The sequence below is a fragment of the Pan troglodytes genome, chromosome 1 (assembly GCF_028858775.2).
Source record: "Pan troglodytes isolate AG18354 chromosome 1, NHGRI_mPanTro3-v2.0_pri, whole genome shotgun sequence".
Taxonomy (NCBI): domain Eukaryota; kingdom Metazoa; phylum Chordata; class Mammalia; order Primates; family Hominidae; genus Pan; species Pan troglodytes.
In genome coordinates, this window is record NC_072398.2 from 2,227,462 (window position 1) to 2,251,532 (window position 24,071).

Sequence of the window (24,071 nt, forward strand, 5' to 3'; positions counted from 1 at the left end):
ACACCACCATGCCCAGCTAGTTTTTATATTTTCTTTAGAACTGGGGTCTTGCTGTATTGCCCAGGCTGGTCTCGAACTCCTGACCTTGAGTTGATCCTCCTGCCTTGGCCTCCCAAATCACTGGGATTACAGACATAAGCCACCATGCCCAGCCTCTTCTCTCTTTGATAGTTGGGATTGTTACTTTTAATATTTTGATGCTGGTTGCTTTGATATTAATTAACAGTGATATTAAATAAGTCTTAATTTTTCCCTGATTGCAGAGGGAAGTGGAATCCCGATTGCTTGATGATTGATGGACTGGTTTCTCAGTTAGGAGAGCGAATTGAGAAGTTGTGGAAACGAGATGAAGGAGGCACAGGAAAATATCCTCCTGCTAGTCTGCATGTAGGTTTGCAGTAATGTGCTATCATTTAGAGTCTACAAAGCTGGGGAGGGAGGAGACATGCTTAGCTGTGTGTCTGGCACAAACTTGGGAAAACAAGAAGCATGAATGAATGAATGACTGTATAAGATCCACTGAAGGTTTTATCCCTTTGTTTTGTAGGCAGTACTTGATATGTACCTATTAGACGGCGTTACTGAAGCAGCCAAACACTCTATTGTATCCTTTTAAGTTTTATCCAGTGTTTCATGTATTATTAAAATTATAAAATTTCAAGAGTAGTGGAAACCTGACATATCTAATTGCAAGGTTGAATTTTGGTTTTGTTTTCTTAAGAAGAGGTGTTAACCCAGGATCTGTTGTTTGGGCTCAGATGGCCTGTGATCAACCTAAAACTATATGAAAAATTTTGTTTTATATTTGTTTTTCTAGGTATAGGGTACTTGGCTTTTATCAGGCACTTAAATGTGTCCAAGACACTCAAAAAGTTAACAACAGTTGCTCTAAAATACTACCACCAAGTGGTCACTATCAATGGCATTAACCTCTGTGCTGGAAATGAATACATTATAAGTTAGCGTGATACTACCTTAGGCATTATTTGAGTCCTATAGTCTTTGTGATAATATTTTTGTGCTAATGTTAGTTACTTAGTCTAAAAATGTATAATTCCATTTATAATTTATAAGCTAGATGATGTTTGATTAAGCTGCCATCTTTTGCTAGATCTTTAGAAATTTGCGTATATCTTTGTTTCTTGTATTTACTGAGCTACTGACTTCATAAAAATACGCTTTATCTCCTTTGTGGTGCTGATAATAAAATACTGAGAATGAATGAAGTTGGTGCGGGACTGGTTGTACCCACATTTACTAAAACTATCTTCTCATTGCTGACTCTCCATGATGGCTTTCTAAACACTAAAAACAGGCATTTCAAGTCTCTTTTAATGCTACATTTTGTTGCTACCTATTGTAAATATATACGTAGGAGGTTTTTGTTGTTGTATTTTATTGTCCTTAATCCGCTTTTTAAAAGACCATTTATTTGCTACTTGATATTATGTATTCCTTTCCCAACAAAACAGACACTCCCATTGAATCTTTCCCAACTGTATTTGCCATTTCTTGGGGCCAAGTTAAACTTATTCAGGGGTTTTGGTTGATAGATCATAATGACTATGAGGTAAGTCTATTCACTTACAGCGTAAACTTTCATGAATTACTAGAATTTTAGAAAATACACATAATTTAAATTTGGTATTAAAAGATAGGATACAGTCTACTTCGAAAAATAGTTGAGGAAGGACCCAGTTTAATCAGTACCTTTACCAAGCACTATTTTAGAAGGCAAGAATATAAACATAATTCAGAACCCCAGGTTTCTTACTGTTTAAAGAAGGAAACTAATAAGTAAGTAATTACGATAGTTCAGATACAGTGATCGTTATATTAGAGAGATGTTTGGGGTGTTGGGGGAACCATGAAAGGCAAGATTTGGCCTTGATATATGAAATTGGTGATGGGAAGATCTTATAAACTAGTGTGATAGGGTCTTAGAGGTATCAGGTTTTTTATAAAGCTTTTATTCTTTAAAATACAGTTATCACTCAGTATCTGTGTGGAATTGGTTCCAGGATCCAGAAACATACCAAAATTTACAGAGGCTCATGTCTCTTATATAAAATGGCATAGTATTTGCATATACCCTATGCACATCCTCTTGTATACCATCGGCCCTCTGTGTCCATGGATTCTACATCCGTGGCTTCAATCAACTATAGATCAGAAATATTCAGGGGAAAAAATTGGGTCTGTACTGAACATGTACAGACATTTTTCTTGTCATTATTCCCTAGACATTACACTATAACAATTATTTACATGGTATTTACATTTCATTGGGTATTTTAAGTCATCTCTAGATCTTGATCTTTAAATCATCTGTAGATTACTTATAATATCTAATATAATGTAAATGCTGTGTGAATAGTTTATTCTGTATTGTTTTTATTTGTATTATGTTTTATCATTATACTGTTATTTTTTATTTTTATTTATTTATTTTGAGATGGAGTCTCGCTCTGTCACCCAGGCTGGAGTGCAGTGGCACGATCTTGTCTCACTGCAGCCTGTGCCTCCTGGGTTCAAGCAATTCTCCTGCCTCAACCTCCCAAGTAGCTGGGACTATAGGTACGCACCACCCTACCTGGCTAATTTTTACATTTTTAGTAGAGACGAGGTTTCACCATGTTGACCATGCTGGTCTTGAACTCCTGACCTCAACTGATCTGCCCACCTCAGCCTCCCAAAGTGCTGGGATTATAGGCATGAGCCACTGCACTTTTTTTGTTTAAACTTACTTTTGTTTGTTTTAGAGACTTGAGTTTTGCCATGTTGCCCAGGCTGGTTTTGAACTCCTGAGCTCAAGCAGTCCGCTTGTCTTGGCCTCCCAAAGTGCGGAGATTACAGGCGTGAGCCACCGTGCCCAGCCTTATTTTTTCAAATGTTTTCTATCTGCACTTAGTTCAGTCTGCAGATATGGATCCTGTAGATACTGAGAGCCAACTCTATATAGCACAGATTAAAGTAGATTTTTTCAGCTTATATTTAAACGAGTCTTATCTGGATTTTTGTGGTTTTTAGTGTTAGGTTTACCTACTTTGTCTAAATGTATAGGATTATATTTATATTTAACATTTTTCATGTTATTTCCAGAGTGGTTTGGATCTTTTGTTTCATCCAGCTACTGCAAAACCTTTGTCATGGCAACATTCAAAGATTATTCAGGCATTCATGAGTCAGGGCGAGCACAGACAAGCCCTCAGATATATTCAGACAATGAAGCCAACAGTGTCCAGTGGTAGCGATGTTATCCTTCACCTCACTGTTTTGCTTTTTAATAGGTAAGTACATCTTTTGAAACTATAAAGTCTTTATCGCATCTGTTAATAAAATGGAATTGATGAGATAGACAATGGCAATATACAATTGGCTGTTAAGTCAGTAAAGTCAGTCCTTTGTATTAGTGGGTTCTGCATCAAATTCAGATTGAAAATACAGTGTTCATGGGATGTAAAACCTGCATATATGGAAGGTCAGCTTTTCATATACATGGGCTCTGCAGGACCAACTTTGAAATTTGAGTATGTGTGGATTTTGGTATCCATGGGGATCCTGGAACCAGTCCCCCAAGGATACTGAGGGACAACTGTATAATATTTTACTTCTGTTGCATTAATATTCTTAATGTTTATTGGTCTTCCAGTGTTAAGAAAAACATACAACACCTTTTATCTAGAATAAGATAAGTACCTTGAATAAAAGGGAGGGGCGCCAAATTGAGATTTTTAGTTATATTTGTTGCCAGTTGACAACATTGACAGTTGTCCTGCCTGGACAGCTGAGGGTTTAGTATGCTGAAAAGGAGTCAGGAATAGAGAGGAAGAATGAAGTGATAGAGTTGACAAATTGAGAATTTGTATTCAGTAATGGTACTCTGATATTTTTGTTAATATTGGTTGTTTGAGTATTGGAATTCTTTGTATTTCAATTTTGTCATTGCATTTGCCCTATTGCATCCTCATAGAAAGAAAATCTTAAGGAAGTGTCTGGTTTCATGTCTTATTACTTCAACCAGATTTGAGCAAGTGATACCTTTGTTTCTTCCTTTTGCAGATTTTAATGTTCTCTAATCAGTGTATTTGTCATTTACATAATAATGATTATTACAGTCTCACCTACATAGTAACTGTGAGAAAGCTAAATGGCAAGATTGGAAGTACAGTGGTATGGTTATTGGGTTTTCTTACGAACTAAGCTGGAGAAATTGCTTGGAGCTGAAATTCCTTACTAGACTTACTTTATACCACTTTTACTGGTTTTATTCAACCCTTTTGATCATTTTTATATTTTTAGAAATTAGTTATTTTACCTCAGCTGTGTTATACATGAACCAATTACCACTTCTGTGTCAGCACTCTGAAAGTTACATTTTCTTGGTTCTCTTTGGTTAAATAGCATGTACTTCTAAGGATAAGAGGGTAAGATCTACAAATTTCAGGCAGAAGAAAAGAAGTTTAATAATAGATTGATTAGACACAGAACCTTAACAGTAATGAATTAGCAAGTGCTTGTTGAAATAATCTGGCTTAGCAAAAATGTTTAGATAGCTTAATCTAGAATCAATACTGAGATTTTTTATGAGATCAAAATTGTAGTTTCAATAAGATTTACTGTAAGAACAAAATAAAGAAGCTAAATGTGATAACTGTTGAATAAATGGGTTAAGAGTTCTAGTACTGGGTTGGAAACCAGCATATAAATTTTTTTTTCATTTGCATGTACCTCTCACTGTTTAGTGATGTTAAAGTGTTGCTACTTAATCACTAATGCTTACGTCAGAAAGGCAGGTGTTGGAACTTTGGAAGAAACATGTTTGGAAGGTTTTTTTCCTCCTTTTGATTCCAGGTGTCCTTCTTTAATTCATCCAGAGCATGTTTCTCTGATTTGCCAGGTTCTAATTTCCTTTACCTTTGCCATATAGTAAACAAACACTAATAAATAGTTTAATTTCTAAACCTTATTTCTCTTAAGTTGGAAAAAGTCTCAATTTTCCAGTCCCCAGAAAACTAGCACATTAAGGCTCCTATACATTAAATACAGAAATAAAAACAACCACTCAAAATGCTATTTGTGAGATAGCTTGTATTCAGATTTAAGAAATGTTTAAAAATAATTACTAGTCCTGTAAATAGAGAATGACTTCAGGGTTGCTAGAAAGTCAGAGAACACTGTTGAAAGTGCAGGTGATAGTTTTTATTGAAACATCTTAGGAGAAAGCTGCTTAAATTTTTGAACTGATAATTTTGCAAAAGGCAGCCATGTTTATTGCCCAGGAGATTATGTAACAGCATACTTTACACTTCATTTTTATCAGAAGGAAGCAAATAACAAGAAAACAAGCTGATTTACAGGGACTTATTCAAGAAAACAAAGTTTCTGAGTATCTCCTGCGGTCATACATAATCACCTAATTTGTTCAAATACCTACATCTCTAGTCCCAGCAGTGTTTAATCAGTATATCCTTGAACCATGGATAGAGGTTACATTTGGGAAATTTGAACTAAAAGTCCGAGAAGTTAAGCTGCATAATAGTCCAACACCCAAATGATTTGATTACATAAAGATAGTTGAAATGGCTGAAAAAGTTTTAATATTTAAACCATCAAACACTAACACTCTCCCCGGACTCACCCTTCTGGCTGTACAGCCTCACTCCTGACCTCAGGAGGTTTTGCCCTGTTTTGAACTATTAATTTATGTTAGTGATATTGTTTATTAATTTGCACCCTTACAAATAATGTTATTGAAACAGCACTTATTGTAGCAAAGATGTTAAGAGCAAAATCTTTGGACTCAAATAGATTTGGATTTAAATCTAAACGATGCCACTTTGTGAAATAGGGTCAAAGGCAGTTCAGTTATCCTCTCTGAGCCTGAGTTTCCTCATTAAGAGCATCTTTGCATTTCTCTAAAACTTCATGCTGGTAGCTTCTCAATTTTATGAGCTATATATACGGACATAGCATCACAACTGTGGCGTGGCTGTTTTACGTGCAAATTAACCATAATGCACCATACAGCAACAGACTTACAAATAAAGGCTTTAGATAATTCAGCTACTAACATTGATTATTCAGTCTTAGGATCATAAATGTACAAGAAAGCCAAAAAATCCTTTTGTATAGGCATAATTTTTCCTCTTTCTTTGTTATGTGGGTTTATTTTGCTGTCCTTTTAACTCAGGTTGGATAATTATTTCATTTTCAGCCTTTTTTCTTTGTAATACAGAAATATAAATCGAATGTCCTACATAGCACCTTGGCAGCATCCCACAGTTTTCATTATGATTCTGTTCTAAGTCTTTTTAAATTTTCATTACGGTTATTTATTTTCCCTATCTATGATTTAGAAGTTTTAAAAATTGTGTTGTTGGTTTCTAAATTGTTTTGTAATCACATAATGTGATCCATGTGGTACCTGACCTTTAAAATTTGCTAAGACTTGCTCTGTTTAACAGTAATAATAGGCCAGGCGTGGTGGCTCACGCCTGTAATCCCAGCACTTTGGGAGGCTGAGGTGGGCGGATCACAAGGTCAGGAGATGGAGACCATCCTGGCTAACACGGTGAAACCCCATCTCTACTAAAAATACAAAAAATTAGCTGGGCGAGGTGGTGCACGCCTGTAGTCCCAGCTACTCGGGAGGCTGAGGCAGGAGAATGGTGTGAACCCAGGAGGCAGAGCTTGCAGTGAGCAGAGATCGTGCCATTGCACTCCAGCCCGGGCGACAGAGCGAGACTCCATCTCAAAAAAAAAACAAAAAAAAAGTAATAATAATAAAGGCCAGGCACGGTGGCTCATGCCTGTAATCCCAGCACTTTGGGAGGCCGAGGTAGGAGGATTACTTGAGCCCAGGACCAGGCCGGGCAACATAGGAGACCCTTCTTCTTTTTTTTTTTTGTTTTTTGTTTTTTGTTTTGTTTTGTTTTTTGTTTTTTTTTTTGAGACGGAGCCTTGCTCTGTCACCCAGGCTGGGGTGCAGTGGTGCAATCTTGGCTCACTGCAACCTCTGCCTCCCAGGTTCAAGCGGTTCTCCTGCCTCAGCCTCCTGAGTAGCTGGGATTACAGGTGCCCGCCATCATGCCCACCTAATTTTTGTATTTTTAGTAGAGACAGGGTTTCACCCATGTTGGTCAGGCTGGTCTTGAACTCCTGACCTCAGGTGATCCGCCCGCCTCGGCCTCCCAAAGTGCTGGGATTACAGGTATGAACCTCCTTGCCCAGCTGACCCTGCTTCTATTTAAAAAAATTTTTTTTGGTAAGACTTGATTTACCCACTGATAAGTACTCAATGTATTCTCCATTTAATAGGTGAAATGTCAAATATATTTGTCCCCATGATCAAGTTTGTTCGTTGCATGGTTTTAATCTTTCTGTGTCCTGAATAATTTTTTTTCCTAGTCTGTTTTGTAAGTTACTAAGTATGCAGAGTTGCTGACGCTAATGGTGGATGTCTCAGTTCCTCACAATATTGCCAGCTTTTTGTATTTTGAATATTAGGTACATAAGAGTTTTAATTTGTTCTTTTTTAAAATGACTTTTAAAATTATTATATGGTAACCTTCTTTATTATGAATACTTGTTAATGTAGGCACACAAATAACCTTTTTTATTTATATCCTGTATGTATATTTCCCCAGTCTTTTTACTTTACTCCAGTCACTAGAAATCAGTGGTTGGTTGTTTACCTCTCTTGAATGTCTTTTTGTATTGTGGTCTCCACCGTGCATTTCATAATGCATATTTATATTTGGTCTAGCATGTTTAGAGAGTTTGCCACAGGATAGGTTTTCAGTCTGTCTTTGCTGTATTGCCAAGAACCCCCATGCATTCCTTATTAAAATGACTTCTATGTCTTTTACTGCCAACATGCTAGCCTAGCCTTTCATAAATTAATTTTCTTACTGTTCTTCCTAGCATCATTATTGTCTTGTGTAGGAAGCAAGAGAATAGTGAGAATTTGGAGACTTTGTTTTAAAACATTTGTTAAATGTTGGCAATGGATTTCTTGAAGTTGAAAGTGTTTTCCTGCTATGGGGGAAACTGGGAAAGAACATTATCATTTGTCATTTGTTGTTAAAAATACTGTCTATACTATTATCAAATTAATACTTGGTAAATCATAAATTAAGTTTATCTTACTCTTGCTAGTTTGTCTGATCAACTGGGTGTAGGTATCAGTTTAAAGTGGAATTTTTTTTTTTTTTTTTTTTTTTTTGAGCTGGAGTCTCACTCTGTCTGCCAGGCTGGATGGAGTGCACTGGCGCGATCTCGGCTCCCTGTAACCTCCACCTCCCGGGTTCAAGTGGTTCTCCTGCCTCAGGCTCCTGAATTGCTGGGATTATAGGCACGTGCCACCATGACCAGCTAATTTTTGTAATTTTAGTAGAGACGGGGTTTTTACCATGTTGGTCAGGCTGGCCTCGAATTCCTGACCTCGTGATCTGCCCGCTTCGGGCTCCCAAAGTGCTGGGATTACAGGCGTGAGCCACCACACCCGGCCTAAAGTGGAAAACTTTAAAAATATATAATGCCTATTATATATTTTATATATATATATAACAAATAACATATTGTTTTTGATAATAAGCTATTTACATGCTTCAGTGTTTAAGAGGTAAGAATGATGACACAGTGAATTCCCAACTGCCTGTTTCCTCTTAGTACCCAGTAGTGTGAATAACTTCTAGTGTATTCTTCCTAAGATCTTCTAAACTAATGTCAACAAATGCCTATATGTCCTCTCCCACTAAACCCTTTTAACAAATAAAAACAGCATACCGTATACCCTTCTGACTGTACACCCTTCTGCAATATACTTTTTTCACTTTAGTTTGGTGCTAATTTTATAATTACATAAAGGATTTGCTTTTTAACTATTGCATAGTAGTTCATTATTTGGATGGCTGTACCATTTTATTTTAAATTAGTTCTCCCTTTTTTTTTTGGCGGGGTTGGGGGAACAGAGTCTCACTTTGTCACCCAGGCTGGAGTTAGTGGAGCGGTTTTGGCTCACTGCAACCTCTGCCTCCTGGGTTCAAGCCGATTTTCCTGCCTCAGTCTCGCAAGTAGCTGGGATTACAGGCATGCACCACCACGCCTTGCTAATTTTTGTATTCTTAGTAGCAACAGGGTTTCGCCATGTTGGCCAGGCTGGTCTCAAACTCCTGACCTCAGATGATTGATCCACCTGTCTCGGTCTCCCAAAATGCTGGGATTACAGGCTTGAGCTGCCACACCTTGCCCTAATTATTAATAGTTCTCTGTAATGAACATTTAGGTTGTTTCAACCTTTAGCCATTTTAAACAATGCTATGATGAGTAACCACATAATGCACATGTGCCAATTTATAGACTAAAATCCTAGGGTGAAAGGGTGTTTGCCCTCGTAATTGTGGTAGTTTAATTTTGACAAGTAGGGCAAATTACCCTCCATCAAGGTTATGACAACTTAATCCTCCTCTCAATTACCGTATGCTATGTCTTTTATCAACACAGTGTACCAGATATTTTTTGTCTCTTCATCTCATAGGTAAAAATGGTAGTTTTAATATGTTTGGTCTCACTATAATAATGGAATGTATCTTTTTTTAAAGAGCTATTTCTTTTGTGACCTGCCTATTAAAATCTTTGGCTTTTTTTCCTGTGTTGTTGGGATTTTTCTTACTGATTTATAGCCGCTTTGTATGCCTTAGGGAAATCAACCTTGTTGTGAGATTTAATAATGAAATGTTCATCTTATCCTCTATTTTTCTTTATACAAAAATGTTCTGCTTTTAACGTTTCTAGATTTTGGTTTAGGGAAAAATGACTATATATCTGTGCACATGAACACACGCAGATGAACACTCTTCTACACCCAAGTTACAATGATTCCACCGTCTAGTAAGAGAAGCACGAGGCAATTTCAGATGTAAATTTTTAGGGAATACCTCTACACATTGTACTTCTTGAGTTGTTGGCCTGTATAAGCCCTGTGGAGTATGTGGAAATACTCTAGTTCCAGAACAACAAAATTAACAGATGGCCCTGATCTGCCAACAGTGGGTACCATTTGCTTCCCCAAGTAACTTTGTATTCACAGAAAGTCTAGGGCAGTGCAATCTTGCCATTTTTTACTCTGCCTTGGAAGTTGTCAGCCTCCAAAAATTTTAACTGCCAGATTGATCATTACCATTCTTAGTGTATATCTTCAGAACTTTTTCTTTTCTACTTAAATAAATATATAAACAAGTTTTATTGGTTAATGTTTTAATTGTCATTTTCATACTGTTTTTAACTTGCTTTTTAAAAAACTAATGATTTTCCAAGTTAATACATATTTTCCTTATATAGGACTACATCGTAATTCATTGTTTCACTGTATTTTTTTTTTTTTTTTTTTTGAGACAGAATCTTGCTCTGTCTGCCAGGCTGGAGTGCAGTAGCATGATCGTAGCTCACTGCAGCCTTGACCTCCTAGGATCAAGCAATCCTCCCACCTTAGCCTACTGAATAGGTGGGACTACAGGCACACACCACCATGCCCGGCTAATTTTTGTATTTTTTTGTAGTTAGGGTCTCACCACGTTGCCCAGGTTGGTCTTGAACTCCTAGGCTCAAGTGATCTGCCCACCCTGGCCTCCCAAAGTGTTGGGATTACAGGCATGAGCCATTATGCCTGGCTCTTACTGTATATTCTTATACTTAATCTTTTGCAATTTTTGCTGGTGTTTCTGTAGACTGTATTCTTTGCATTGGGATCATTGGGTCAAGACCTATATTTAATTATAATTTTTATAGATATGCTCAAGTGAACCTTCAAGATAATCCTGTCGGTGGGGTATGAGTTGAACACTGGCATTAAAAAAAATAAAAATAAATAAATAACAGTAAAAAAATTCTCCTACCTGATTCTGGAAGACTTCTGTGTAAGAAACACTCCTTCACTTAAATGATCTTATGGCCCACAAAGGACGTCTTAGCACCTCTGCATGGTGTCTGAGACTGCCAAATTTAACCCAGGTTCTCCAATCTGATCTTGCTGCAAATCAACCAAAAAACGTCTACTACCAAGCTCTACTCTTCCCTTCCTCATGGACACAGTGTGCTTGTTTCCATCTATAGATCTCAGTCTTTCGCACGCTTCCCACTGAGTGTCACTTCTTAAAAACCTGATGTTCCTCTGTCACACCACACCAACCATTCGGCTCTATCCAGGCCACATTAGTTTTTTGTCATCTTTGAATTTTTGTCTACTTTGCTTTTTTATTATTTTATATCTAAAAAGCAGCATAAAATTCTTTAAACGTGTCATTTTACTGACATTCTTAGCAAGATTATTATGCAGTACTTAGTATTCAACAAATTTTTAAAGTACTTTTCAATTATTTATAAAGATACTTTACAAAGTATCTTTGAAATTCTACATGTAGATTTCTTGTTTTGTACATTTAAATAGCTTTTTCTAAAACTAAACTTTGATAAATACTGCTTTCAGGTGCATGGTTGAAGCCTGGAATTTTTTGCGGCAACATTGCAATAGGTTGAATATAGAGGAGTTACTGAAGCACATGTATGAAGTCTGTCAGGAAATGGGCTTGATGGAAGATTTACTGAAGTTACCATTTACAGACACTGAGCAGGTAATTACTTACCGATGTAAACTTGTCAGAAATTCAAGATAAATTGGTAGTTTACAATCTATTTTGTTCTTTTTAGGAATGTTTAGTGAAATTTTTGCAGTCCAGTGCCAGCGTTCAGAATCATGAATTCCTTTTAGTGCACCATTTGCAGCGTGCCAATTATGTGCCTGCCTTGAAGCTGAACCAAACTCTGAAGATTAATGTTATGGTACGATTAAAGTTGTCTTATTATGGGGGATAAGAGAATAAGGAAAACTGGGGGCTTTTTTGGTTTGTTATATAAGAGCTTACAGTTTGGTAACCACTGTGCCTAGCATTACCTTGAACTTGGAGAATCCTCAGTTCATCTCTGTAACAGAATTGGGAACAGGGTATTACCACATAATTCTTTTATGTATGCCATTTATGTTCTGATGTCTGCCTACAATATTGCCATTTCACTCAGGGAAAACAGGAGGAACATGTAGAGGCCAGCAGTAGGAGTTCCATAGTACAAAGATCATTGTGTGGTAGAGGAAGACGTAGAGGCCAGCAGTAAGGGTTATATAGTACAAAGATCATTGGACTTCAAGGGTCAGACTAATTCTCATTTACTCTGTGTGCTTGGGACACACTCTGAGTCTTGCTTTTATCAACTGTAAAATGATAAAATCTCCTAGTGAGGTTGTTTTGAGGATGCACAGAGATGTGTGTGAAGTAGAATGTTGCCTGACACATATGGATGCTTAATAACCATTGTTTTTATTAATTGTGAAGAATCAAGGCTTGGTAGCGAGATTTGGAATTTATTGATGGGTAAGGATTGATAAAACAACTAGATATGTGGATGAAGTTCTTGGTTTGGAAAAATGGATATGTAGGTAGGGGGAAGATATTTTTGGATATTCATAGTTTTATTTTAAATGGTAAATATAGAATTACAGCACCTAACATTTTGAAGGTTAAATTTTTTACCAATTTTGATGTTTAATAGAATGATCGTGATCCTCGTTTGCGGGAGAGATCACTGGCTCGAAATTCTATATTAGACCAGTATGGAAAAATCCTTCCTAGAGTCCATCGAAAATTAGCCATTGAACGAGCTAAGCCTTATCATCTGTCAACATCATCAGTTTTTCGATTAGGTAAGAATTTCATTGAAGAATATCATAATCTATTGGATCAAAAAAGATACTGAATGATTACTTTTCTGAAACCACCTTAAATTTAGCTACTTTCGCTAACACATACAGGCATGCCTTGGAGATATTGCTGGTTTGGTTCCAGATCACTGCAATGAAGTGACTATCACGAGAAAGCTAGTCCTCTGAAGTTTTGGTTTCCCATTGCATAATGTTTACACTATACTTCTAAGTGTGCAGTAGCATTATTCTTAAAACCAGTGTACATACCTTAATTTTGAAATGCAATATTGCTAAAAAATGCTAAGGATCACCTGAGCCTTCTGTGAGTCGTAATCCTTTTGCTAATAAAGGATCTTGTCTCAATGTTGATGGCTGCTGACTGATCAGCATGGTGATTACTGAAGGTTGAGGTGGCTGTGACAGTTTCTTACGATGACACAGTGAAGTTTGCCATGTCAATTTACTCTTCCTTCCACTAGAGTTTCTCTGTAGCATGTGATACCATTTGATAGCATTTTAGCCATAGAACTTCTTTCAAAATGAGTCACTCCTCTCAAACCCTGCCCCTGCCCTGTCATCTTAAGTTTATGTAATTTTCTAAATGCCTAATGAGTAACAAACTACTCTACAAGAAGGCAGGTTTTGGTCAATCGGACTTTTTATTATTTGGCTTCTAAGTAAGGAGGACAACACCGGGGAGGATTCTCCAAAGCAGTGTCCAGCTGAGGGAAGGTGACAGGAGGGTTTTCTGGAGAGGGGAGAGGTTGTGTCATTGTGTGTAAGGGAGTGTCCAGCTGAGGGAAGGTGACAGGAGGGTTTTATGGAGAGGGGAGAGGTTGTGTCATTGTGTGTAAGGGAGTGTCCAGCTGAGGGAAGGTGACAGGAGGGTTTTATGGAGAGGGGAGAGGTTGTGTCATTGTGTGTAAGGGAGTGTCCAGCTGAGGGAAGGTGACAGGAGGGTTTTATGGAGAGGGGAGAGGTTGTGTCATTGTGTGTAAGGGAGTGTCCAGCTGAGGGAAGGTGACAGGAGGGTTTTATGGAGAGGGGAGAGGTTGTGTCATTGTGTGTAAGGGAGTGTCCAGCTGAGGGAAGGTGACAGGAGGGTTTTATGGAGAGGGGAGAGGTTGTGTCATTGTGTGTAAGGGAGTGTCCAGCTGAGGGAAGGTGACAGGAGGGTTTTATGGAGAGGGGAGAGGTTGTGTCATTGTATGTAAAGGAGTGGTCCCAGTTGTGTAGACTTAGTTACTATGTCAGTATATAGGTCGCATGTCATGGTAAGGAAGTCGTAGCACCTCCTGGGGTGGAGACTTCAGTATGGTGGTAAAGAAAGTTCATTCTGGTTTATCTATAATATAAGTTGTTGGCCTGTCAGGAGATGGTTTTAACAAAGTAGGTGACTAATATTTTACATAGGGTTTAGGAAGAAACTGGCTAAATAGCAGGAGGCTGTAAAACAGGCTGATTGTTGATTAAATTTCTATAATCCTGGGAGACTCTGTCTGTTTACAAATTTTCCCCCTAGAAGTATGTCACTCCTCATTCTTGAGGGCTGAGAGCCGGAGGTCAGGTTTTTTTGTAACTTTTTAATGTTGTTCAGGGATGTGTGTCTGGAGATGTTAAAGGAGTGAAAATTTTTAGATGCTAAATTTAAATATATTTCAGGATCTCTCAGGATAGGTTGTAATGGCTGGTATTGTAGTAAGACCAGCTGTAGTTGAATTTTTTTTAATTTGGAAGATACAAGTTTTATTGAGAGGTTCAAGACGTAGGGATAAGTTAATGTTAAACAGGGTGAAGGGAAGGAATCCAAGGCAACCTGGCAGTGGGTTTTATATTTTTTTGGGTGGCCGTTTCATGGCCACCATGTCAAGTTGGTTAGAAAAATGAGCCACCACCCTTTTTAGTGGTCCTAGCATTCGAGTAAGTGCTCCCCCAGCTAGCTGTTCCCTTCCTTTTATGGGACAGATAAGTCAAAAGGTTTAGCAAGTTAAGCAAGGCTACAGTGGGAGCAGCAGTCACTTTTTGTTTGCTTGGCATGTAGAGGAATACATGCCTCAGACGGACACGTATTTGTCTGAAGATAGAGACATTTAATAGTTAATGTTATTTGGCTTTAGGTGTCATCTTTATGCAAGGGAGACAGAGGCCCACCTCAAAGATGGTCTCAATCTCTTTAGTCAGCTGAAATTTTATCGTAAGTTGTTGGCATGTCTACTTGTATATACTAGAAACTGGAGTTTGGCACCCTTTGTCATGAGTTTTATTTAGTGGGTTGTCTCTAATATTAAAAAAGATTATAAAATACTAAATATTTTTAATATTAAAATATTAATGGTGATTGTGTCAGGACAGGAGTGAGTTGTATTGAGGTGGCAGGTGGCAGTGTCAGAAGCAGCAAGCGGGTACCTCCCTGTTGGGTCAGATCTTACGTCAGCGTAGTAAGTCTGTGTTGGACGGATATCCTAGTGCCTGTATGTATGTTTCACCTATCGTTGAATAGTTTAGTAGGACTTATACAGTAAGTAGTATTTACTATACATGTGTTAGTCAAGGTGACACAGGGAATGTTTTTGTGGAGGGGATAACTGCAGGAAAGGGGAGCTTGCTCCAGTTTTGTGGGGTGAAAGTGAAGTTTGGGGTCACCACAAATTGCATGGCTTGGACAGGCTAGGCTTGTGGGTGTCTCTAGTATATTCAGTATAGGACAGATTCTTTCCCTTTGCTGTGATGCAAGAGAAATCGACTTAGTGTATTGTCTCTAGTATATTTAGTATTGGGACGGATTCTTTCCCTTGGCTATGATGCAGGAGAAATTGACTAGTGTATTGTCTCTAGTATATTTAGTATTGGGACGGATTCTTTCCCTTGGCTATGATGCAGGAGAAATTGACTAGTGTATTGTCTCTAGTATATTTAGTATTGGGACGGATTCTTTCCCTTGGCTATGATGCAGGAGAAATTGACTAGTGTATTGTCTCTAGTATATTTAGTATTGGGACGGATTCTTTCCCTTGGCTATGATGCAGGAGAAATTGACTAGTGTATTGTCTCTAGTATATTTAGTATTGGGACGGATTCTTTCCCTTGGCTATGATGCAGGAGAAATTGACTAGTGTATTGTCTCTAGTATATTTAGTATTGGGACGGATTCTTTCCCTTGGCTATGATGCAGGAGAAATTGACTAGTGTATTGTCTCTAGTATATTTAGTATTGGGACGGATTCTTTCCCTTGGCTATGATGCAGGAGAAATTGACTAGTGTATTGTCTCTAGTATATTTAGTATTGGGACGGATTCTTTCCCTTGGCTATGATGCAGGAGAAATTGACTAGTGAATTGTCTCTAGTATATTTAGTATTGGGACGGATTCTTTCCCTTTGCTGTGATGCAGGAGAAATTGACTAGTGAATTGTCTCTAGTATATTTAGTATTGGGACGGATTCTTTTCCTTTGCTGTGATGCAGGAGAAATTGACTAGTGAATTGTCTCTAGTATATTTAGTATTGGGACGGATTCTTTTCCTTTGCTGTGATGCAGGAGAAATTGACTAGTGAATTGTCTCTAGTATATTTAGTATTGGGACGGATTCTTTTCCTTTGCTGTGATGCAGGAGAAATTGACTAGTGTATTGTCTCTAGTATATTTAGTATTGGGACGGATTCTTTTCCTTTGCTGTGATGCAGGAGAAATTGACTAGTGAATTGTCTCTAGTATATTTAGTATTGGGACGGATTCTTTTCCTTTGCTGTGATGCAGGAGAAATTGACTAGTGAATTGTCTCTAGTATATTTAGTATTGGGACGGATTCTTTCCCTTTGCTGTGATGCAGGAGAAATTGACTAGTGAATTGTCTTTCCAGAGACCATCAGCCACAGTAATAAAAGGGACTAAACAGCACAGGGAGAAAGAGTCTATTTTTTTATATGGTGATTTATCACCGGTTAAGATTTTTTTCTTTTACAGAAGAGTAATGAGTATAGAGAGTTCTATAAGGGAGAAAGTTTGAATATATCAAGAGTATGGCAAGGGCACATTTACTTAACATGTAATATCCCTTCCCCAGAAGAGAAGCTTGAGATCAGAGACTGGCTTATAGGAATAAGTCGAACCTAGTAGCGCCTGATCTGAGGGCTCTGGTGCAGGATTCACTCAGGAATGATGGCTTTTAGGGTCTGAGCCCCTGAAACTTAGGAGAAGAGTGAGTGCTTAATAATACATGGTCCAAACAGTTTAGTTGGTCTGGAGGTGATTTGGATTTTTGAGTCTTAAGGTGAACCCGGTCTCTAGGTTAATATGGGTGAAGCTTAACCTCAGTGGGAACTAGAAGTTTGTGGTTTCACATGTTTTAAGAGTTTGTATTTTTAAAAATCTACAGCATGTTTTACTGCCCTCTTGGTCTCGACAGCAGCACACTTCGAAGGTTCAATCATGCCAAGCAAGCTCTTCTATATAGTGATTGGAAAGGGCCAAGTCCCATTCCCTTTCAGCACCCATGATAGTGCGATGGGAAGGAGCTTTAGTCAGTTTTTGAGTTTCCTGGCATAGTTTGGCTAGCGTGATCCTTATGTTTTATTACTATGCTTGACCTTTTTAGATGAATGAGGTTTCTTAAGTTATGTGTAACCTCCTCTATTTAATTTCCAAGGCAGAGGACACCCCCTGAGTAACTTTGTAAATGAAGGCAGTTCTGTTGTCACTCTGGATTGGTCGGAGTAAGCCAGAACCTCAAGATGATGTCTTTGAGTAAAGCTCTGACCACCTCATTTGTCTTTTTGTGTGTGACAAGGGTGTATCCCTTTTATTTAGCCAGTAAAGGTGTCTACACTAGTAGGTACCTGAAGTTTTTGGGTCCTGGGGCATCACTGTAAAGTCTTCTTGTCAGTCTTTTCCTGGCGTGCCACTCCAGCTGGACAGCTTGGGTTAGTGGAGTCACAAGGGAGCCCGATCTGAGTATTATTTTGTACAAATTGGAGACACCTGTTAGATCCTTGATCTGTTTTATCTTTTAGATCAGGTATCTTTAGTAACTAATTGCGTAAGGTTTGTTTTGTTTTGTTATTTACCATAATGTGATGATCTATGACCATATTTAGTTAGAGACCACCCTAGGTTTTTGGGAATCTAGGTTCTTTTTTTTTTTTTTTTTTTTTTTTTTTGTCATTAATAGTTCATCTTTCTGAATCTAAGTGTGGAAAATACCCTTCCCGTTTGGCTTTAACTCCTGAGGTGAACACTGAGGCTGGGACTTGTGGAGTAGGATGTCTGGGATCAGGGTCATTTGTAAAGTTCACATGTTTGTGTTGTCTTTTTAGTAGCTGTGTCTTTAGGTTATTATTATTTTTAATAACCTCAAATTTTTATTTTCTATTTTTTTGTGACCCTGGCAGTAGGCCACTGCTACCCTTTTAGGTAGCTATACTGCTGCCTCTAATAGCTGTAATGTTTTTAATATTATTAACCTCCTTATAGTCTGCAGTCAGGAGGCCTCAAAAAAAAATGCACTGTAGGCATGGATTACAGAGAAAGCATACTTAGAATCTGTGGAGACATGATGGCCTTAGCCTGTCCTGAAGATGAGGCTCATCTAGTCAGGGTTCACAGAGGTAGGCTGTTAGCCTCTTTAACTCCAAGTGAGGACAGCACTGTATACCTTGTTTTTCTGGGCCCCTTTCTGTGATGTTACTCTGATTTACGAAGAAAGGCTTTGTTAACTTGAGAGTTCTGAAAGAGTTTTTTAGGTCCTTTTGACTAGAATACATTTTATCAGTAGTGGTTGAGTATTTGTGTGGGAGCAGTTCCTGGGAGGTGGAAAGAAACATGGCAGGGTTAAGTAAGGATCTGGCACACCTTGATGTGGCTGCCTCTTAATTTAACTTTTTATTGTAACATCCTCCCATCAGTAAGCGAGTGGTGTCTCTGTTTTTAGCGCTCTGGATAACTGAGGACCTAGACCATTAATGTCTGAGTCATGGTTTGTTTTTAAGCTTTTCTCACTAACAGGCAAGTAGTAACCACTGTCCTAAGACATGGGGGCCGTTTGGTGGCCACCATGTCAAGTTGGTTAGAAAAAAATGAGCCACCACCTTTTTTAGTGGTCCTAGCATTTGGGTAAGTGCTCCCCCGGCTAGCTGTTCCCTGCCTTTTATGAGACAGATAAGTCAAAAGGTTTGGCAACTTAAGCAAGGCTACAGTGGGAGCGCAGTCACTTTTTGTTTGCTTGGTTGTTTTTAGTTTTTCGAAGGCTCAGTTGTATTGTTTGTCTTCTTTAAAAGGGTCTGACTCCAGCTCTTGTAGCTTTTTATAAAAAGGCTTTGTTAAAATACCCGAATTGGGAATTTATATGTGACAGAATCCGGCCATTTTCAAGAATTTTTGGTTCTGAGGAGGACGTATTTGATACACAGCCATTTTCCTGTCCTGGGAAGGACACCCCTGTCCCTGAGAAATTAAATAGCCTAGGGCTTTTTTTTTTTTTTTTTTTTTGAGGTTTTATACCCTCTTTTAGCTAGAAAGTTTAGGGTACAGTATTTATACTAGATTCCTCTTTAGAGGAGCTAGTAATTAAAATATTGCTTACATATTATACTTTTCTCTTTTAAATGTAAAATTCCTATAATCCCTGGAGACCCTCTATCTGTTTACACTTTATCATTTCAACACTGTAGATTCTGTCTCAAGAAACCACTTCCTCATTTATTCATGTTTTATCATGAGATTACAGCAATTCATCACATCTTTAGTCTGTTTTTGTTTTTTTAAGAGACAAGGTCTTTGTCTGTCACAGATGCTCTAGTACAGTGGTATAATCAGAGCTCATTGTAGCCTTGACCTTCTGAGCTCAAGTGATCCTCCTGCCTCAGCTTTCCGAGTGGCTGAGACTGCAACCGCGCCTGGGTATTTTTTGTAGAGAGGGCCTCACTATGTCGCCCAGGCTATTCTCAAACTCATGGCCTCAAGTGATCCTCCCACCTTGGCCTCCAAAAGTACTGGGATTACAGGCATGAGCCATCATGCCTGGCCTAGGCTCTGCTTCTCATTCTAGTTCTCTTGCTCTTTCCCCCATATCTGCAGTTGTTTTCTCCACTGAAGTCTTGAAGCCCTCAAAGTTATTCATGAAAGATGGAATCACCTTCTTACAAACTCCTTTTAATGTGCATAGTTTGACTCCTCCCAGGAATTATGAATGTGCTGAATGGCATCTAGAATGGTGAATCCTTTCCAGAAGGTTTTCAAAGGACTTTGTTCGGATCTCTCAGAGGAATCACTATCTGTGACAGCTATAGCTTTATGAAATGTATTTCTAAATTATATCTTGAAAATTGCGATTACTGTGATCCAGGGTTACAGAATGGATGTTGTGTTTTCATGCCTGCTAACAGCATTCGTCTCCCTGTACATCATCAGAGCTCCTGGGTGACCAGGGGCATTATCAGTGAGCAGTAATATTTGAAAAGACTTTTTTTTTTTTCTGAACAGTTCTCAACAGTAGGCTTAAAATATTTGGTAAACCATGCTGTCAACAGATGTGTTTTCATCTAGGCTTTTTCCACTGATAGAAGACAGGCATAGTAGATTTCCCATCATTCATAAGGGCCTTAGGATTTTTGGAATGGTGATTGCCTTTAATTTAAAGTCATCAGCTACATTAACCACTAACAGCAGAGTCACCCTGGCCTTTGAAGCCAGGCATTGACTTCTCCATTCATGTGTTCACTGACGTAGCACTTTTAATTTCCTTCAGGTTCTTTTTTGCATTTACAACTTGGCTAACTGGCATAAGAGGTCTAGCTTTTGATTTAAAGTCCTAGACATGTGACTCCTCCTTTCACATGAACACTTGAGGTGTTTGTAGGGTTATTAGTTGGCTTTGGATATTGTCAGTCTCAAGGAATAAGGGAGGTCCTCAGGGAAAGGGAGAGACACGGGGGAACAGTTAGTCAGTGGAGTAAGTACACGCTGTTGAAAAAATGGTGCCAGTAGACTTGCTGGACACAGGGTTGCCACAGACCTTCAATTTGTTTAAAAAAACAAAACACACGGCCAGGCGCGTTGGCTCACGCCTGTAATCCCAGCACTTTGGGAGGCCAAGGCGTGCGGATCACGAGGTCAGGAGATCGAGACCACCCTGGCTAACATGGTGAAACCCCGTCTCTACTAAAAATAGAAAAAGTTAGCCAGGCGTGGTGGCGGGCGCCTGTAGTCCCAGCTACTCAGCAGGCTGAGGCAGGAGAATGGCATGAACCCGGGAGGCAGAACTTGCAGTGAGCCGAGATCACACCACTGCACTCCAACCTGGGTGACAGAGCGAGACTCCATCTCAAAAAAAAAAAAAACAAAAAACACACACACAGTGAAGCAAAGCACAATAAAATGAGGTAGACCTGTACTCATTCATCACGTGGTACTTTTTTATTGGCTGCTCTGTAACCCAAGAAATGTAAGGCTTTCTTAGAAGATTTGACTGTTTATTTACTAGTGTATGCATAATGAAAGAACTCCTATTTCAGTTGAAGGCACATGTCCAACTTCTAGAAAACACAAAGAATAACTTTTTTTTTTTTTACCACTTACCAAAAGCCCAACTTCCTAAATCCAGCATAGCTATAATGAAACAAAATGTAGGCCAGGCCGGTGGCTCACACCTGTATCCCAGCACTTTGAGAGGCCGAGGCGGGAGGATCACTTGAGGCCCGGAGTTTGAGACCAGTCTGGCCAACATGGTGAAACCCTGTCTCTACTAAAAATACAAAAATTGCCAGGCGCAGTGGCTCACGCCTGTAATCCCAGCACTTTGGGAGGCCAAGGCGGGTGGATCACATGAGGTCAGGAGTTCAAGACCAGCCTGGCCAACATGGTGAAACCCTTTACTTAAAAATACAAAAATTAGCGTGGTGGCACATTCCTGTAGTCCCAGCTACTCGGGAGGCTAAGGCAGGAAAATCACTTGAGTCTGGCAGGCAGAGGTTGCAGTGAGCCAAGATTGTGCCACTGCACTCCAGCCTGGGCTACAGAGCAAGACTCTGTCTCAAAAAAAAAAAAAAAAAAAAAAAAAAATTAGCCGGGCTTGGTGGCCATGCCTGTAATCCCATCTACTTGGGAGGCTGAGGCAGGAGAATCGCTTGAACCCAGGAGGCAGAGGGTGCAGTGAGCCGAGATCATGCCACTGCTCTCCAGCTTGAGTGACACAGCAAGACTGGTCTAAAAGAAAAAAAATTAATTATATATATATAATTAAAATTTTTAGCTACTATTACCACGTAATGTGTGTATGTGTGTGTGTGTGGGGGGGGGTGTAATCATTCTTTCATATGCTTTTATTAAATTCCTGTTTGTTAGAGATGCACTTAATTCCAGCGTTCTTCATTTTACAGTTTCTAGACCCAAACCATTATCAGCAGTTCCAAAGCAAGTTGTAACAGGAACTGTGTTGACAAGATCTGTTTTCATCAACAATGTGTTATCTAAAATTGGAGAAGTTTGGGCAAGCAAAGAACCTATAAATAGCACCACATCTTTCAATAGGTATGTTTTCTTACACGTTTCATAGTCATGCTGCTTGTTAATCTTTACTGGACATCAACAGCGTTCATCAACAATCCACTCTCATTGCCTAAGTTTATTAGTGTATGTAAAAAAGAAAAACTCTTTATGTTGGCTGTGTTTCTGAGAAGAATTTTTAAAAACCTTTAAAAGTGAAATGTTCATTGTTACTTGTAAGCAATGCAGAACTGTACAAAGTAAAAAGAATGAAAACCCTCTGTTCTCCCATCTCATCCACTTGTTATCAGTGCTCCTTGTGATACATCAGAAGTTAAATTTTTATTTTCGTAGTTCTAAAATAGAAGAACCATCTCCTATAGTGTATTCGCTCCCAGCTCCAGAGCTGCCTGAGGCATTTTTTGGAACACCAATTTCAAAAGCATCACAAAAAATTTCTAGGTAAGAGTTTATTAAATCATTCTTAGAGACACAATGTTAGATGATAGTTACAATTGTAATTTTAAATTATCTTTAACATTTTATAGACTTTTAAATTATTAAATGAATATTTTAATGTTTGCTTTTTATTATACTTTGGGCAGCAGTAATTTTAGGAAATTTTACATCAGGTAGTAGTATACTTAAAATTTTTGTTTAATAATTTCAGACTGCTTAGTGGACAGGAGTGAAGTTTGTCTCATGAGCAAACTATTAACTTACTTTCCTTGTTATCTGCTTGTTAGTAGACCTAAATGAAGGTTGTTTTTATACTTAATTACAGATTAATCTTGGGTAGCTCATTGAAGCTTTCTTCTGTTGAACAGTGCCTACTAAAATGTCTTGTGTTGCTTCAGATGCAGCACGTTTACATCTTACCTGTGGTGTTAAGTTGAAGTTTTGTATCCAAGATGAAATTGTGATTGCAAGTATTTACTTACGAGCATTGGTTAGTTGAAAAGTGTTCATAATTATGTACCACAGAGAACAGAGTATGTCTCTTCATGTATTGATTCTTTGTCCTTAATATGCCCAGGATCTTTGGAAATTTTTGATTGTTTTATCAAAGACAAAATTACATTGTTTAAAGTATTTATAATGATTATAAATAATCATTACAAGACTCTGAATTTTTGATGCTAAGAAAAAGATACTTGAGATAAGGTCATACAAACAACTGAGGCCAGAAGTACAGAGTGTAGTAATGGACATATGTTAAACCTTGAAAGGATTTTTCCTTTTTTGGACTAAATTTAGTTAGGTTGTTTCCCTTTATTTACTCTGGTAAGATGGTATTTTAAATGGAAAGAAGATACTTTAAATGAAAGTCGTTATTACCGACATTCTTTTCTTCTACCAATAGTTCGAATTTTTTTTTCTGCAAGTCCCCTTTTCTTGGTCTTTTTGTAATTTAATGGCTCTGAGGTTGCGGGGAGCAATAATAGAAGTTGAAAGGCCTTTGATTAATGGCCTCAGGCCCTTAAAGAAGTATTATGAACATTTTTTAAAGCCAGTGTTAACTCAGATGTAAGAGAGCCAGTTGAGTTTTGAATATTTACCTTCTGTGTTTTTCATGCTGAGTTTGCATTACTGGGTAGACAGTATAGCCTGCAATGAAATAGAGCAGAATAGGTAACATCCGTGGGTACATCATATAGTAAGGCTGAAGTGCTAATTTATGTAATTGATGTTTTATTTTTATGTGATATAGGATGCATTCTTTATATGGATTATGGTAAAAAAAAATTAGCTCTAACAAGTAAAAAGTTACATAAATCAATTTTTAAAATACCACTATAGATTTTTGAAAATAACCTTGCAGATAGTAATGAAATCA

General features: G+C 38.2%; 1 protein-coding gene across 11 annotated transcripts in view; it reads left to right on the plus strand.

Annotated features, from left to right (window-relative positions):
* Positions 1-24,071, plus strand: part of AHCTF1 (AT-hook containing transcription factor 1) — a 93,926-nt gene that overhangs the window by 43,919 nt on the left and 25,936 nt on the right. For 10 of the 11 annotated variants that reach the window (XR_010156407.1, XM_024353009.3, XM_063809324.1 and 7 more), the window contains 9 exons: positions 264-387; positions 548-604; positions 1,424-1,570; positions 3,103-3,290; positions 11,489-11,633; positions 11,710-11,841; positions 12,607-12,757; positions 22,129-22,279; positions 22,589-22,696. Coding sequence is in view for 10 of the 11 variants with exons in the window: in XM_024353009.3 (XP_024208777.2) it covers positions 264-387; positions 548-604; positions 1,424-1,570; positions 3,103-3,290; positions 11,489-11,633; positions 11,710-11,841; positions 12,607-12,757; positions 22,129-22,279; positions 22,589-22,696 (1,203 nt within the window). In the remaining variant the exon portion in view is untranslated. The remainder of the gene's footprint in view (positions 1-263; positions 388-547; positions 605-1,423; positions 1,571-3,102; positions 3,291-11,488; positions 11,634-11,709; positions 11,842-12,606; positions 12,758-22,128; positions 22,280-22,588; positions 22,697-24,071) is intronic. The other variant, XM_024353010.2, reaches the window with a different exon arrangement.